This window comes from Epinephelus lanceolatus, chromosome 5 (genome assembly GCF_041903045.1).
Source record: "Epinephelus lanceolatus isolate andai-2023 chromosome 5, ASM4190304v1, whole genome shotgun sequence".
NCBI lineage: Eukaryota > Metazoa > Chordata > Actinopteri > Perciformes > Serranidae > Epinephelus > Epinephelus lanceolatus.
In genome coordinates, this window is record NC_135738.1 from 40,058,125 (window position 1) to 40,075,512 (window position 17,388).

The window sequence follows — 17,388 nt, forward strand, 5'->3', positions numbered from 1 at the left end:
TATAAAACATCTTAAGAGCCCTCTGGGTTGTCAGCTACCCACTTAAGTTATTTCTAAGCTGCTATGATTTCGCATACAAATATGAAAAATTTTAATCTAGACATGCTACACATCATTAGCTCAGTCAAATTCTCTCAGATTCATTTGTTCAGTTCATTTAATGGAGACCATGAGCACCAAAGTATAATTTGTTTAGATTTACTGGCATGTAAAGAAGACAGACAAAAATAAAGATGACTTCCTACCTTTAAAGTGATCATAAAATCTAAATATGTCCATTCCTTTTGTCCATAAGGGTTCACCAATGAAAAAAATCCAAACAGTTTTCCATGAAAATGAATCTAAGTTGTGAATATTGTCAGGTGAAGTCCATTGCTAACTGTCCTCACTGATCCCACCTTTCCCTATTTAGTTTTCACCCCTTCCTCACTCCTTTCTTCTTGCTGCCATAAACCTTTTCAGCTCTCATCCTACCAGTGGTTTGAGTCTTTTGCTCTTGCAGAAAACAGCAATATATATGCAACAACATGATTTAAAATCACTTCACACCCTTGGTTCACCCACACAGGTGTTTTTACTCTGCCTGATTAGACCTCTCCTCAGGACTGTGTGGACATGTATGGATGGTTCATGGTTAACATCATCTTCACTCTCCTGTTGCACCTGTTATAGTGGGGCAGCTAACACCTTCATCATTATAACTGATACATTGAGTTTGGTGACCTTGTGTTATTCCCAGTTTATTATATGTCAGCCCAACTTGAATGTGAGCAGAGGTCCAATCAGCCAGAATTACTGAAAACATCATTTCAGAAAGTGTTTAAAAACTCAAATAAACAATGAAAAAGTTTGTTAGTCTGTCTTTCTGAGACATTTTGACTCGTCATAACAGGAAACACACAGGTGGTAATAATAACATTAACCATGGCTCAGTGTCCTGATAAGGTATTTCAATTACACCTGTGCTTGTCCCGTTGTAACGTCAAAATGTTTACTGTAGAAAAGGCCTATTGGAACTTATTATGTTTAAGTTTTCAGTAATGTATCATTATGAATGAAAATTGAATGTGTTCATTGTCGTCATGCATACAGCTAGCCCAGACCGCATGCACTTAAAAGACACCACAAATTCATATAAGCTAGATCTAGAATAGAGTGTGCCAGGGCTGACGTCAAAACCCAGTAGTTTAGCATTGCGCTGGTTCCCGGAAGAGAAAGTGAATGTGATTTTTGCATTGTGTTTTGGATTATGTCAGAAAATAAGCTCTGTGGCTAACACAAGTTTATGATACTTACAGGTTTTGTTCAGTGGGATAATCTTCACATATGAACACCTTTCATAACGCATTTGAAGCTTAAATGCAATCACCAGAAGTAAAAGGCTAACGTTAGGCTTTAACGGACTACATGACTACTCCACGGTCGCATGACTCTTTACGTCACCGCCACTAAGCTTTCAACTGATTTCGGCCGCTTTATTTTAAAAACATTGTATACTGGGGAAATCGGACTTTTTAAGCTAAATAAGAAGCTGTAATGGCGGACTGCCAGCACTCTTGCCTGTTCGGGGGTGATGACGTTTAATGTCCCCGACAGGGTTTGTAGTCGTATTGAGCAACTTGTTAGCAACCGCCTTTTTTACGACACGTATAAGCTTCAAAATTCACGTGTTTTATGTCGTAGAACAAAACCTGAAACTCGCTTAAGCTTTTGTTAACCAAAGACCTTATTTGAGGCATTTTACCAAAATCCATTCAAAAAACGTATTGACTTTTAGACGAGAGAACCGGAAGTGCTAAAAGCACTAACGGAGTTCCGGGTTTACAGGCACACTCTATATTGCGTACACTTTTAAATTAAACTGCAAAAAGGGTTCCAAGTTCGAACCTGCCGCCCTGTTCTCCCTGTGGCACAGTGGTCTTCTCTGGCTTCCTCACAGCCCAGAGACATTCAGGTTAGGTTAACTAGTGACTCTAAATTGCTCCTAGGAGTGAATGTGAGCATGAATTGTTGTCTGTCTCTGTAGCCCTTTTACACTGAATAGTGTAATGGGGCTGCTGCAAGTCCTTTCTTTATGCCGCCTTTGCATTTTTACACAGAATCAAACCATGGTGGCATCATGCTGCTCCAGTGTGATTTTAGACAACATGCTGACATTGCCGAAGCAAAAGAGGCATGATGGTCATGACATGTAACACAACAGTGTCAGCCTGTAGTGTACCATATAACAGGTACGTGCGCAGTACTTTATAAACAACACAATGGCATTAACATGGCAATAACAGTCATTTACTGTCTCTGTTATATGGCCACTGATCTCGTCCTCTGCTTGGAGGGTAAGGAGCTCCTGGACCTCATTGTTTTCCTAATTTGCAGACATTTTCAGGTGCTGTTCTTCTTTTTTTTAGTTAGCTGCTAACTGCTATCAGCTGCTTTTTAAATCTCCAGCAGTGGGTCGCATGTTTAACACATCATCAAAACGTCACACCCACGGCACCCATGATCTCGTCCTGCCAGCTGACTTCGTGTTGGCACTGTTACTACCTCTGGTGCCGGCTTAAAAACCAGACAAGTCTGTATCCCGAATTCTGTGACTGTACCTTTTGTACAAAGTGGCGAGGGAGAATAATGGTGTGAAATTTTGGCCTTGAAGAGCCATTGTTAAAGAGGCTAACGTGTGATAGTCTGGTGATCTGTCCTGGTCGTATCCAGCCTCTCGCCCATTGTCAGCTGGGATAGGCTCCGCAACTCGTAATAGTGTAAGCAGTTACAGATGGATGGATGGAAAGTATAGATTTGCCCTCTAGTGGTTTAACCCATCCATTCTATCGGTAGTGGTAGTGCACTAATTTTGATGTCTCCCTCACTTACAACTGGTTTCCTTTTACTCTGAAAAAAATCTACTAAAAATGCAGATTTAGTGTCTGAGTAGAAATGAGAATGAGACAAAATGTTAACAATCTGAGTATTTTCCTAAGTACAAAGACAAAAAAGATAAACAGATAAACTGCAACATCATAAAAGAAACCAGCAGCAGAGTAGAAGAGAGAGAAGAGAAACTGGGGGAAAGAGTGAAAGACAGAGGAAAAAAACACAGAAAGGTGGAGAAGGGAAGATGATACTGTGGATGTTTATGTCCTGGTACGGCTCAGCACAACTCATTCCGAAGCACACACGCACGCACGCACACACACACGCACGCACGCACACACACACACACACACACACACACACACAGCTGAAAGTGCTCTGTGCAGTTTGCTTCTCGAGGGGCTGCATTCCTTCACTTACTGTCAAAGACTCAGGTTGCTTCAAGAGGATAAAAATCCTGACATGAGTTATCATTTAGTTGGTACTTGATCATCAAGGGCCAGTTTGCAGCCTCCACAGCGGCGGCTCTTCCTTGCCTGGTCGCTGAATGTGTGAGCCTCTATCAGCAGCTACTCTGTGTTTATCATTTTGTTCCTCTGGGTAGGATTTGGAGAGAAATCTGTTTTGTTGATCAATGGCACAAAACAGGAAGAAGGCGATGTTCCTCCAGCCCTGACTAAGTGAAAGCTTTGACAGTTTCTGGCAGTGGTGGATGAAAGGAGTGAAAAGCTGATGGAAGAATCAATTCCATCATGGTTATCCTCTTCAGGAGAGCCAAGAGAACAACAAGGGAGCTCAAGGAAGTGGTGTGTTTGTGAGTGTTGTTGAATGTGGCCTAGGTTTTGAGATAAACTAACCATAAATGTTTAAAAACATGGCTGTAATCACCTTTTTAACATTAGGGGGGGCCATTTTCAGCTTCTGCGACCTAACCCTACAGGTGGGTCTGTGAGGAATCCCTCCCAAGAGAATTTTGTTTTGTAATTTTAAGAGCTAAACAGACCATTTAAAGCAACCTTAAACAAAAATCTTAGATCAAGGGTTCTGAAAGTTTTGATCACTGAGTGGGGGAGCCAGCATATGATTGAGGGACGTACAGGAAAAGTGCACACACTATGATTTTTTTATGATGTACTAACACATTACAAAAACTTTAACAACTGACAGTGATGTAGGCGACATAATACTTACATTACATTTTAGATTTCCACTCTGTAATACATTTGAAAGTAACAAAATGGAGTGCTGGAGTACAGCAACACCACTTGCACAAACCACATGCAGAACTGCAGTACACTGATACTAGAACTGGTAGTAATAATGATGGCAATTTGTTATGTTTATTTATGATTATAACTGATTACAATTATATTTGCTAATGATTATTTTGATCATATAATAAACTACCATAATGACATTACTGCCTAGTTTGAAAATGATAAAGTTGTGTCCCAGTTTCAGCCCTAAAATGCTTTGACCAAAACAATTACTTACCTTGTAACACAGAAACATATCACACATGGCCTATTCTTGCATTTATTGATTATACATCGAAACCCTAAAAGTCCAAGTCCAATATGTTGGTCCATTATTAACTTTTTTATGTTTAACACAAAACAAAGTTTATTTTTGCATTAAGCACTCTTTATCTCATGTTTTTAATTGATATATAATGCTTATTATTAGAAATCTGCCCCACAAATTTGTACCTGAGTAAATGAGTGACTGCCATGCAGATGCATATGAACGATGTAGAGGGAAACATATAATTTTAAGTAATGGTAGTAGGCAAGTGGGCTGTTTAAATTACGGCCTCATTAGACAAATTAAAGTGTTTAGACTCATTTTGCCTGATAAAAAAAGAAAATCATTAAAATCATATAATCTGCAATGCAATCTTTGTAAAACTAGATCAAATCTGTGATGTCATCACTGATGTGTATTCAAACAAGAACAATGGGAAAAGAATCATTAAAACCCACTGTGTGGTTTTGGGTGTGTGCATTGATTCAGTGTAATGAGAGATCAGATTATTCTGAGACAAAACTGTTAAACAACTACAGAACTCTGTTCAGTCCGACCCATAAATACAATACACAGGTGGTATAGTTGTATTTAAACTCCCCATGACCTCATTTTTTGTAAGTGCCCTGACAGAAGAAAGCAAACAGAGAGAAAGAAGAAGAGAGATTGACTCCGCTGCTGGAGTGATGTGGAGAGGTCAGGTCAGATTCAGACACTTTCAAGAGATTTTAAAGACATTTTAAGATCATGTGATCACCATGCTGCTCTTAGTTGCATTTGCTGGAAGAGGAAGAGTTGATAAACACAGTCAATATAACATTTCATAAACAAAGACTCATCTTTAAATGCACATAACAGCACAATCTTTACTGTGAACTGACACAGAACACATAAAAACACAATACTGGAAATCTGCTTCATCAGACTGTCCAATGAAAATCATACAGAGCACCACAGGAACATATGAGTGTAGAGAGATTATGTTTGCTTATGTCTATCATCCTTGAGTATTCAAATCTTTACCAAATCTGCTCCCAGGGTGATGAAATCCCCATATTCTTCACCCTGTCTTTCAACTGACTGAAGCTGGGTGTTGATTTCCAGCCCAGCAAAGACAGGGGGAGGGGATGGGGGTGGTGAAGGTGGAGGGTTGGGTTCGTTGACCCTGGCGAGTGTTTCGTCGATGGTCGCCATCAGAGTGGAATTTAGCTCTCCCTTCTCCATTGCCTCAATGACACGCTCCAGCTCTGCTATGACATCCATTTTGGACGCAGGGAGGTTTGGCGTGACGCCTCTGCACAGCTTGTCACTGGACCTCGTTGATGGTCACAGGACTCCTGACATACACTATTACAGGAAGCTGGTTCGGAGACAAAGAGGAGACACATTACATATTATAGCCTGTATCGTATTATACTTTTTCAGGGATTTGTTTTATGTACATTAATGTGGCAGTTTCTTTACAAATATGGATTTTACACACAAAATATACGATCTGTTAGGAAAGATTTAACTACTAACCAACATATAAAGTTGTTATGACTTCACCTGGAGTAACTACATCATTAAACTGCTCATTACATACAAATGCATCAATAATAGACGGGTTGAAATAAACCGAAATTTCCCTTTAAGCTACTGGAGGATTTCCATGTTTGCGCTACACTGGCTTATATTTTAATTTCAGCACATTTCAGAGGTAACTTAAATGTTGTTTCCCCCCAGACCCCCCTGAAGGGTCGCGGAGGCTGTCCATTGAAAATGGCGCCCTAATGTTGATTACGGCCCTGAGCTGAAGGATAACGTTTCCGTTGTAAGTAAAACCAACATTTTTAGCTAACGTTAGCTGTGTGTGATAGCTAAATGTTAAAAAATATCCCAGCTAGCCTTAACTTTGCGAAGTTGATCTGTTACTGCAAGTTGACATTAGTTAGCTAAAACATACAAATGTAGCCTACCAACTCACCTGTTAGCTGCGGCATCACTGACGGTGCAGGTCACTGGCTTGAATTTAAAATCGTATGGACAGTTGAATTTTTGAGGTACGTCTCTTTGAAAATGTCTGTGGTTAACAAAGTTGGACTGGTTCTGGTGAAATTATCAGACACTTTGAAGGTAGCCTACCTACTTGTAGACTGAGTGTTTCCATTTTATCCTACTTTATAGGTGACATCTGTTCATTTATGTCTGTTTTTTATGTAGCCCAATGTCTTTACTAACGGATTATTTCCATTAGAAAAACTAATTAGTAAGTGTTTAATTAACAACAAGGAGGCTTACAAACATTATTTCTGTAAATATTTTTTAGTAGGTTAAAAGCTATAATTATGTTCCCTCTCCAAAACACAAAGAACACAATCATGCACTGTACACTTTACATTTCCTCCCCTCAGTCATTCCCCCATCCAGTTATTATTTCCAAATTCCCTCAAACCAAGGCAGGAATTATATTATGCTACACCTTATTGCCCAATTGTACATATTTGTATTCGCATATAGTTTTGATTTTTTTAAATTCTCTCTGAACCCCAGACCCCCCGGCAGATTTGGTCACTAAATCCCTCAAACACAGAAGAATTTGGTGGATGAGGTGACATACATTTCTTCAGGATTCTCCTATGTGTCAAAAGGGCTGAGAAAGCAACTGTTTTTGTGTTTAAGCCTTTATTTAAAGTTTGATCTTTGTCACCCTGAACACCACAGATGCACATCCAGACACTGGGTTGAAGATTTAGATTAAAGGACTCTGATAACACTTTGAATATTGTTTCCCAGCAATTTGTCTGTTAAGGGCAGAACCAATATGTGTGCAAGACCTGCTGAACTGTGACATCTGTTGCAGCTATCCACTTCATCTGAGTACATTTCTTATTTTTTTGGTGAACTATATTGAATACTTACACAACAACTTCAAACAACAAATTCAGCCGAACCTGAAAGATAAAACCTCATTCTAATTTACACTGAACTAAAAGGCAGAACTGTATAAAATCAGGTGCATATTTATGAACTTTATTATTTATTTCTTATCAATTTGATTTATTTGCAGTGGTGAGATGAAAACCTGTGTCTGTGACTTCCTTGTGGCCGCTGACTGTGCACAGACTTTTCTTTGGTAATAAAGCATTTGACACAAGACAATTAAAAATGCTTAACAGCACACTATTGCTCGAGCTGATGCTGATTAAACAAAACATAAACAATTAAAGGTCTGAAAATATGTTATGTCCCTCACATGCAGTTAAGATCCTTTGCTGGCCACTGTTTTAGTTAAGCACACCTTCTGGGTGTAAGGAGCTGAGGTTGCAAAGGCTCTGTTGGACTTCACAGACTTCCAGAGGCACCAGGAGCTGATGAAGAGCCAGGAGGATAATTCCTTCTACAAGAGCTGTGTACCAGCGATGCTTATTTCTCCTCTCCATGCAGAGACACTCCACCTGAGAATTTAGTGTCTTACATTTCCAATCATCCAAGTTGGCCAGTTATCTTGTTCAAGTACTTTGTACTTGTAAGCCACTTTTGCTCAGTAAGTCTGGGTTTATATGAATTGTTTGCTTGTGTGTCTCTTTTTTAATTTCTAATAAGTCATCATGTCTGCAGTTAGAAATGTTAGTATGTTGATAAGGAATGGCATACCAAAATATAGTATTATCAATGTCTTATGAATTATCTATAAGGAAAAAGTAAATGACTTTGTAACCAATACTAAAGCCATTAATTAATGTTTGAAACCATCAGAAAGTGGGACCAAAAACTGAAGTCATTAGTTTAATTTGAGAGATGCCACATACTATTAACCACTGTAGATGACAGAGGCCTGTTTGGGAAGAAACTGTTGTGGCTCATTCATGATTAATAAAAGGAATCCAAGAAAAACTGGTTTAATTTTTGACTTCATGTTTCAGGAAAAATACAAAATATTAACTACATTACTATTCCATCAAAAATAGTCTTGTTGTCTTTCACAATAAACAGGCATTTTACATGTTAATATTAAATCAATATTGAAGTTATCAAGTTGATTTCACAATATTTTACTTTCTATGTGAACAGCCACAGAGGTTTTTGGGTCTTTTGAATGACCAATCAAGTTTCTCTTCCATCCATGTCTGTGCAAACATGAACACTTCACACACATCTTCTCCCCGGCAGCACAAGAGTTCTATACAGTCAGCACAGTTTCAAGATTAGTGTCACCAATTCAGTATGTGACGAAATGTCTCTCCTTCAGTTCCTAAGATACTGCGTTGAGTAATGGCCCACAGTGTTTTATGCTGAATTTCATGATGCCAGGGTGAAGTTGACCTTTGACCTTCAGCATATAAAAAAATGCCATTACTTCATCATTATATCCACTTAGACATTTGTGTGAGGTTTTGTCATAATTAGTGAAGAAATTATTGAGTTATATCCAAAAACATGTTTTGTGAGGTAATACTGATTACTTTGACCTTGCACCACCAAATTCTAATCAGCTTATTTGTCAATCCAAGCGGACATCTATGTATCGCATTTAAACAATAACAAACGTATTTATACTGCAGTATTTCTATGACATGTAAACCTTTTGTCTCTGTAGACAGAAATACACTGACTCGTGTTCATCGTCTGAACTTGAAGAAATCTATTCACATCTCCTGTGGAAAGGACCACACTGCTGTTTTGACAAAGGTTTGATTACTGATTTGTACTCTTTCCTCAGCCGGTCCTTTGTAACTTATCAGAATTTTAGGTATCACATTAATTGTTACTGGAAAGTTTTAAAATATTCTGATGTTGTAACCAATAACCACACACATTTTATTGCAGGAAAAAGACTCTTTCTCTATGAATTTACTCACCAAGTAACACCTGTATACAAATGGAATGATGCAATAGGTTTTAAATGATTCATCAGTTTATTCAATGGCCATTTTTGAAGGCCCCTGTGGTGAAAATATTAGTGTGGAATGTTAAATACTTCCATCTTTAAAACATTGATGTAAGTCAACTATAGGAAACACTTTCAGCTGAAATGTGGTGTTAGCTCGTAGGCTAAAAGCAAACATTCCAGTGGCTAATGTTAGCTTGTGAGTAGTCCTGACAGCGGTTAGCTAGCTAGCTAGCTGTAGCATATAGCATATTTAAGCAAGCAATGAAGATAAGAGCGATGAGACTTAACTGAAACTATAAAGTTACAGGATGTAAAGCCAAAACCAAATTAAAAAAAATAAGTAAAAATAAACCTAAGTGGGACTTTAACTGTGGTGATGCTGTTGCTTCCTCAGACTGGTGCAGTGTTTACATTTGGCTCCGGTCAGTATGGACAGCTTGGGCACAACTCATTCAACGATGAACTATGACCTCGACTTGTTGCAGAGCTCTGGGGGGCAAAGGTCACCAGGATTGCTTGTGGACGGTACGGTGTATTATCTTTCACAATGCAATAGTTAAAGAGGCCTGGAAGCTGCTCCAATAAAACCTATATTTATGAAAGTTGTCAATCAAAAGGCATTCATGTCTCTGATGACATTAAAATGTTGTTTGTAATATATGGACTCCTTTGGGTGTGGAGAGCAGGGGCAGCTGGGACATGGAGAGGAGAGTTATCCATCTGTGCCGCTACCTGTTCAACTGCCACAGGGTAACTAGATAAGTGAAATAAATCATGTGAATGCGCTGAATGGTTTCACAAAAAAACTTACACTTTATCCATTATTATTCCAGACACCACTGATGATGCTATAATTAGAAATCGCATTGTCTCAACAACATGATTGACAAATGGACCTCTGAATGTGACTTCAGAAAGTCATGGAAAAAGATAAAACAGTAAGTGTATTGCATCTGCAGTTTTCAGTATGTTAAATAGCCTGATGTTTTATGACTCTCATTCATTTTTTTTTCATCTGGATCAAAAGCTGTTAACCCTGTTTTCTCAGTGCAGTGGACTAAAACTGTTGAATATTTGCAGGCAAATTCACAAAATGTTTTCCTCTGCATCCTGTGTAAATACAAGCTCTCTTGAGCATTACTTTTATGCGTTACACCCAACACTGGTTATATGTTACAACTGGCTGTTGGTGTGTTGCAGATGTTGTGACCTTGAATTCAATTAATTTAAAAGTGAGGGCTCGTCCGGGATTTGAACCCGGGACCTCTCGCACCCTAAGCGAGAATCATACCCCTAGACCAACGAGCCATGCTATCTATGGGAAAAAGGAGGTTTACATTTCCAGCCCTGTCATTTCCAGACGTGCAGTTAAACTCCACACTGCTGATGTGGCAGCTTGAAGACCCATTCTAATCTGGCCAAACAGCGCCCTCTGCTGTACAACCTTTTAAATCCCACTCAGCAGCTGTCCTCTGAGCTGGGGAGCTGTGCCTCATCTCATCTGTGACGATATTTTGGGTATCTGACATTATCTGCTCCATGTATCACGTTACCTGTGAGCCAGCCTCACCCATACAGACCTGAGTTTGAAAGCAGTGGCTCAGTGCTTAGCACTGTCGCCTAACACCTATAGAGGGTTGTGGGTGTGTACCAGCTGTCTGACTGGGGCCCCTCTATGTGGAGTTTGCATGTTCTCCCCATGTCAAGTGTGGGTTTTCTCTGGGTTCTCTGGCGTCCTCCCACAGCCCAAAGACATGCATGTTTGGTTAATTGGTAACTGACTTGTCCAGGGTGTATCCTGCCTCCTGTCCAATATCAGTTGGGACAGGCTCCAGCCCACCTGCGACCCAGATAACGGCTGGAATGGGAGTGTGATAAGACTGCTTGCAATGACCTTTTTGTTCATCCAGCTGTCTGTTTCCATTATTTTCAGCTTTTTAAAATGTTGTTTGGGGGCACCCAGGTGCTCACCTGGTAGAACTGGCCCCCCATGCACCCAGGATATATCTTTACTGCAGCAGCCTGGGTTCAATTCCAACCTGTGGCGCCCAGCTACATGCCATCCCCCAACAAGCCCACAATGTCTGCATCTAAGCTAGTGTTTAGTTTTTACCCTGTAATTATCTATTTCACACACACACACCGAGATATAGACAACTATATATACAACCAGTTTGCGTAAGAACCTGTTAAACCTTTGAGGCATCAGGCCCAGAAACAGACATGTTGCCATTTTTAGCTTTGCACACTGTAGACTCCGTATAAATAGTTCATTTCTCTTTTGCTTGCCTGAGAAAGATCTTGTAGATCAAAACTTTGTCTTAAAAAAAACTTTAAAAAGAGAGAGACCTCTTAATTTAAAGTAGGGTTGGCACAGCACCAGATTTTCAGCACACAATTATTGTGGCCAAAAGAGTTTATGATAATGATATTATCGTGATTATCAGTTGAATCATGTTAAGTTTTGATTATCATGCGTTCTGTCTCTTTTTTTTAGCAAATCAACTATTATATCAAATATGAGTGTATGGAGGGGGAGAGAGTCTGTAACCATAACTGTACAAGAGCGTACAAACAGAGCTATTTCAGTTAACGGATTGGGAAAAGGCAACCAGAAGGTATTGGGAGAAAGTGACACATCAAAAAAACTGGAAATGATTTAAGAGGAGCTGGATTATTTACACAATACTATATGTGTATTATTAACATGATGTCAATATTTCATTTTTAAATATCACAGTTATCATCAATACCGTTAAATCACGACACCCCTAATTTAGAGAAAAAGCCTTTTAGCCCCTGTGCCTTGTGGTGACGTATTTTCATCTTGCACCTGAGTATTATGACCTGGTTGTACATACACTTGGTCGTTTTGCTTTTTTTTTTAGCTTTGCTTGTCCTTATCTCAGGTTTCATCACAGATAGCTCTCATGAACTGCTTACTGGTCAGGTAATTGTGATGCATGTGATATTATTTGTCTTGTTTTTTTTTTTTTTTTAACACATTGAGGGAAACCAGTGATCTGTTCAGTTGAAAGTTGATATTAGCTGTATGATGACGTGTAGTGGTGGCCTATCAGTATGATTCAGGTACAGTTTACCTTGGCTTGGATCCTGATACTCATATATCCTGGTTAAAAGCGGGCTCGTCCGGGATTTGAACCCGGGACCTCTCGCACCCAAAGCGAGAATCATACCCCTAGACCAACGAGCCCTATGGACTTGATTCTAGCAGCTGTTCAACTGAAACATGACAACATGTGATGTGGCAGACTGGAAGACGAGGGCTCATGTGACTGAACAACACCCCCCAGTGGTCATCATAGGAAGAACACAGACATTTCAAAGACAAACTTAACTATGATACTGACAATTATTAAATTGCAAACCAAAGATTTGCATTGGTACACCCTTTTTTGTAAGGTTTGTTTTTAGTTTTTATGCTAAACTTTTTCAGAAAGCTGTCACAAATCATTGAAATACATATGTCCAGACGCTCATGATGGATTCCTGCGAGTCGGCGCTGGGGTCCAACTTAACCCACGTTCCCTTCAGAGTCCGCATGCTCGAGATAGTTAGCTTCGGGCAAGTTAGCTAGCATCAGTCGTGGGCTTGGAGTCACGTTTACAAGATGGCAACCGAAGCGAAGCGAACCAAGGTTATCATTTAATTACATTAAGCCAAAAAAACAAACAATACTGATAATACTGCTTGAGCTGTTTGTACGTGTGTGTTTGTGTAACGTTATACTCTCGTTACACTATATGTGACTAGCTGCTGCCGCTGCATGCTGTGTTTCAGTCTGTATAACTTTATGTGTGCTGAAGTTGGGGACAATTTACAAAAGCTAACGAGCTCAAGTTTTAAATAAGCTACACGTTCACTACTGTCACTGTAGTTCAGAGTGTAACCAGGTGCACCACAGCACCTCGGTCACACATGCCTGGTCATGTTAAATGTGTAAGTGTGTATCCTGCACCGACAGGTAGATGATGGGTCACAGATGGATCCGCTGCAGAGCTTTCTACAGTGGTGCAACAGAGTGGGCTTGGTACTCAGCAGTAAGGTATGTTACCATGACAGCCAGGTTGTCTGTGATCCAATTTTCCCATTGTTCAGTGAAGTACTCTAAAAGCTGAACTGATCCAAGTCTGCCTGAGCAAAGAGTCCAAACATGTCAGGATGTCTCTCTGTGCAGGTGTGTGTGAGTAAAGAGGGAACAGTGGCAGATTATGGGATGCTGGCTAAGGACGACATAGAGGAGGGGGAGGTTTTATTCACTATCCCCAGATCAGCTCTTCTCCACCAGGAAACAACCAAGGTCTCTGCCCTGCTGGAGAAAGGTGACAAGTTCAGTTTCAAAGCAGTTTTACCAAGTCTGAATCTGCCTGCATCATCTGCATCATCTCACTGTTTCTCTCCTTCTCAGAGAGGTCATGTCTAGAGAGCTCCTCTGGCTGGGTTCCCCTGCTCCTGGCTCTGCTGTACGAATACACATCCCCACAGTCCCACTGGAAACCCTACCTCTCCCTGTGGAGCAACTTTAAGACGCTGGATCACCCGATGTTCTGGTGAGAAGCTCTAAAAGTCTAAAGGCCATCATAGAGATCAAGGGAAAAGCTGTGACATGGCAGCAGTTTCCTTAAATCTTCTGCTAACAGAGTGGATTTGTAGCTTTCTTTACAGTAATTTACAGTTAATCCATCTAGGTCTAAGGAGGAGAGAGACAGACTGCTGAAGGGAACAGGTATCCCAGAGGCTGTGGACACAGACTTGGCGAACATCCAGAGGGAATACACAGACGTGGTCCTTCCCTTCATCACCAAGCATCCTGACCTGTGGAGCCCCAGCACACACACACTGGACCTGTACACACAGCTGGTGGCCTTTGTCATGGCCTACAGGTTAGTGAGCACGAGACAAAGTATGTACACAAAGTATCTGGATCTTCCTTTTTTTATGGTCTCTCTAAATTCACCTCTGTGATGTTTTTTGTCCCTTTTCCACGCCCTTCCTGTAGTTTCCAAGAGCCACAGGAAGAGGAGAATGATGAAGACGATGAGGAGGAGAAGGCCCCAAACCCACCGATGATGGTTCCCATGGCCGACATGCTTAACCATGTGTCCAATCACAATGCTAATCTGGAGTTTACACCGGTGAGGGGAAACATTGACTCTGCTTTGTTTAGTTTGCCAGAACACCTGTTCTCTGTCAAAACATCACTGAGAAAGTGAGGAGGTTTTTTTTTTTTTTAAACATAGAGTATATCTCACGTTGAGACCTAAACTGTAAATTTAACGTACAATAATTAACTTATTAGCATGTTCCAATTTCTTTCTCACTTTTTAATGTCTTAAATGTAATGTTGTCTCTCTACACACCATCTTTCTCAGGACAGTCTGAAGATGGTTTGCGTGCGCCCCATTCAGAAAGGCGAGGAGGTGTTTAACACCTACGGGCAGATGGCCAACTGGCAGCTGCTGCATATGTACGGCTTCACGGAGCCGTATCAAAGCAACAGCAACGACACCGTCGACATCCCCATCAGCAACCTCTACAAAGTCGCCACACAAGGTGACGAGATTGACAGATTGTTTGTGACAAGTGCGGATAAATTACAGTACCATAGGAGAAAAGTGTAAGGGAAACAAGATGATGATGAAACTGCTTTTTATGTGGACCCAAAACCAACCCTGTTGCATTGTGCCTCCTCTTTCCTCATCTCTCCATCTTCTCCTCCCAGGTATTCAGTCTGATCTGGACCGGCAGTTGGTGGAGGAGCAGTGGGAGATGCTGTCTGAGATGATGCAAGAGAAAGCAGCCTTTGTCTTTGGCAAACAGGGCTGCCTTACAGACACAGAGCTACATACTGTGCTCAAGGTGAGGGGGTGCATGCAACAGTGCAGCTGGAATTACATCTGCACAAAACCTGTAAAATCACACAGCGATGAATAATTGAGGAATGGCTGTTACTGGAAACACACCTCTTGCTTGTGTATCTTCAGGTGCTCTGCATGTCAGGGGAGGAGTTCTCAGAGTTCAAAGATAATGAAGGGTGGGAGGAAGATGATGAGGACGACGAGGCTTCCCTCGCTTTCTCTAACGAGGGTCTGCCTGGATTAAAGGCTTCATGGAAATGGCTCATTCATGAAGCAGCCCGTCTGACTTTGAGGTCCTATGGAGACGAGGAGGAACAGGGTGTGAAGAGCGACCAGGCGCTGATGGAGGACAAGGCAGCATTTGAAGGACTGAGCAGCAGGCAGCAGAACGCCCTGCAGGTACACTGTGGACAGAAGAGCATCCTGCACAGACTGGTGGAGCTCACCAAGTCATGACTTCAGCTGCAGCAGGGAGCAGGAGTTTGTTTTTTATATCAACGGGGAAACTGAAATGTCTCAAAACACACTGTTAATAAATGTTTTTACTTAAGACAGATCTCTGATTTTCAACAGTGCTTTTACACTATCAGTGTTGATGTGCGAGGTGTTTTGCCATTATCTGTACAGAAAACAGGGATCATTATGACACTTGTTAAGTAATTGCTGTGTCTCTTGGATGCCTGCTGGGTACTTTTTGACGCCTGGGCTCTACCTTTTTATAAAGCTGTGACATTACCTGAGTGGTGGGGGGGACACCCATTAATATCTCAAGCACAGAAATTGAAATACAGGCAGAGGGCAAAGTTTTGTAGATAAATGCATTAGCACACACCTCTAGTGAGTCATAAGTGATGATTGAGAGGAATTGCTTTTGTTTGAGTCTATTCATTGTTATTTTTTTAGGAAAATCTTGCATAGCATATCTTAGGACTGTTTCAAAAGTAGGTATACAAATCTGGATGAAAAATATGTAAAACCCTAGAACAGTAATTTGTGTATTTTTCAGTCTAGACCCCATTTTCCTACGTTTTCAAGTACAAGTGACTGACTGCAACAGCAGTTTTTGAAATTTGACCAGTACTGAGCAAGCAGCAGCAAAACAAGCTGCAGTATAATCCCTGAGGCCAGTTGAGCGTCTTCAGTTTGCTTCCACTAACAGTGCTTGTTTTTGTCAGACAGGCTCTGATCATTTAGTCTGTCAAGATTAGAGAAAGGATCCTACTGAAAGACCTTTTTATTAAACCTGAAACAGCCACAAAATCTCTACTGTAAACTGTAATTTGATTAGCGTAAAACACTCTTCATTCAGTGTCTTCACAAGCAAAATAAAAGCCATCTTGGTTTGTCTTTCTCTGTTCCAACAATCACTGTCTCTGGTTTGGTAGAAAAAAATACTTTATTCACCCAGTCAGTTTAGATGTGAATGCATGCTGGCTCTGTACACACTTCATCCCATGCAAATCCACAATGTCCCTAATTTGCCAAGTAAAACTTACACTGTGAATTACCTACCATATTTCACCAAATAGAGGTCATGTGATATTACACATTCGGTGCAAATCTTCATCTCGATGCTTTGGGGTCGTATTATTTTTATTGTTGAACAGCCGCACATGCATATATCATACACAGTCAGCTTGTCAGAGATTTACTGTGCTGCTAAAAGTCTACCACTGGCAGCTACTGGCAACTTTAAGGTGGAATGTTTGTTTTTTGCATGTGTGTGAATCAATCAACAGACTAAATGTCAATATCCAGACTTTGACCATTGCATTTGTTTTGTCTTTCTTGACAAACTTTAGTGATGATTGGATCTTTAAGCGATTAAAAAAAGTAAATGAATCTCAACTGCATGACTGGTGTGTGAACTGAGTTTTGATTTCCTCACTTGGAAAAAAAAAAAAGGTGGTGCATTGCTCTAGTTTACCCCATGTGAATGTGCCGCATTGAACACAGACATGAGGGTGTATTTCTTAACTGGACAAGGTTCCATGCCAATAGGGCTTTGGAAGAACGACAGAAAGCATAGTAACACAGGAAAATAGGATCTACGCTGGAAAACACTGAAATTACCCTTCAAGTAGTTCATAAGTAAGTGATATATATATATATATATATATAATATATATATATATATATATATATATATATATATATATATATATATATATATATATATATATATATATATATAAATAAAATAAAAAAGATATCAGCACCAACTTTTGAAAAACGTGGTGT

The 17,388-nt window shown here is 40.3% G+C and overlaps 1 protein-coding gene and 2 non-coding genes across 3 annotated transcripts; 1 reads left to right on the forward strand and 2 right to left on the reverse strand.

Moving 5' to 3' along the window:
- Window positions 1-10,504: 10,504 nt before the first annotated feature.
- trnap-agg (transfer RNA proline (anticodon AGG)) lies at window positions 10,505-10,576 on the reverse strand. Its single transcript has one exon. It is a non-coding gene; the product is annotated as a tRNA-Pro (tRNA).
- A 1,834-nt stretch (window positions 10,577-12,410) lies between these two features.
- On the reverse strand, window positions 12,411-12,482 carry trnap-ugg (transfer RNA proline (anticodon UGG)). Its single transcript has one exon. It is a non-coding gene; the product is annotated as a tRNA-Pro (tRNA).
- A 290-nt stretch (window positions 12,483-12,772) lies between these two features.
- On the forward strand, window positions 12,773-16,995 carry setd6 (SET domain containing 6, protein lysine methyltransferase). Its single transcript, XM_033634264.2, has 9 exons — window positions 12,773-12,926; window positions 13,254-13,334; window positions 13,467-13,611; window positions 13,698-13,839; window positions 13,978-14,172; window positions 14,289-14,424; window positions 14,662-14,842; window positions 15,012-15,148; window positions 15,274-16,995. Exons 1-9 carry the CDS (start codon window positions 12,900-12,902, stop codon window positions 15,601-15,603), a joined length of 1,374 nt encoding a protein of 457 aa, XP_033490155.2. The 5' UTR covers window positions 12,773-12,899; the 3' UTR covers window positions 15,604-16,995.
- The last annotated feature ends 393 nt before the right edge of the window (window positions 16,996-17,388 follow it).

Coding starts and splice junctions, on each gene's coding strand:
- setd6 (XM_033634264.2), top strand. CDS start 12,900: ATGGCAACCGAAGCGAAGCGAACCAAG. Junction 13,335..13,466: donor GCTTGGTACTCAGCAGTAAG/GTATGTTACCAT, acceptor CTCTCTGTGCAG/GTGTGTGTGAGTAAAGAGGG. Junction 14,425..14,661: donor CTAATCTGGAGTTTACACCG/GTGAGGGGAAAC, acceptor CATCTTTCTCAG/GACAGTCTGAAGATGGTTTG.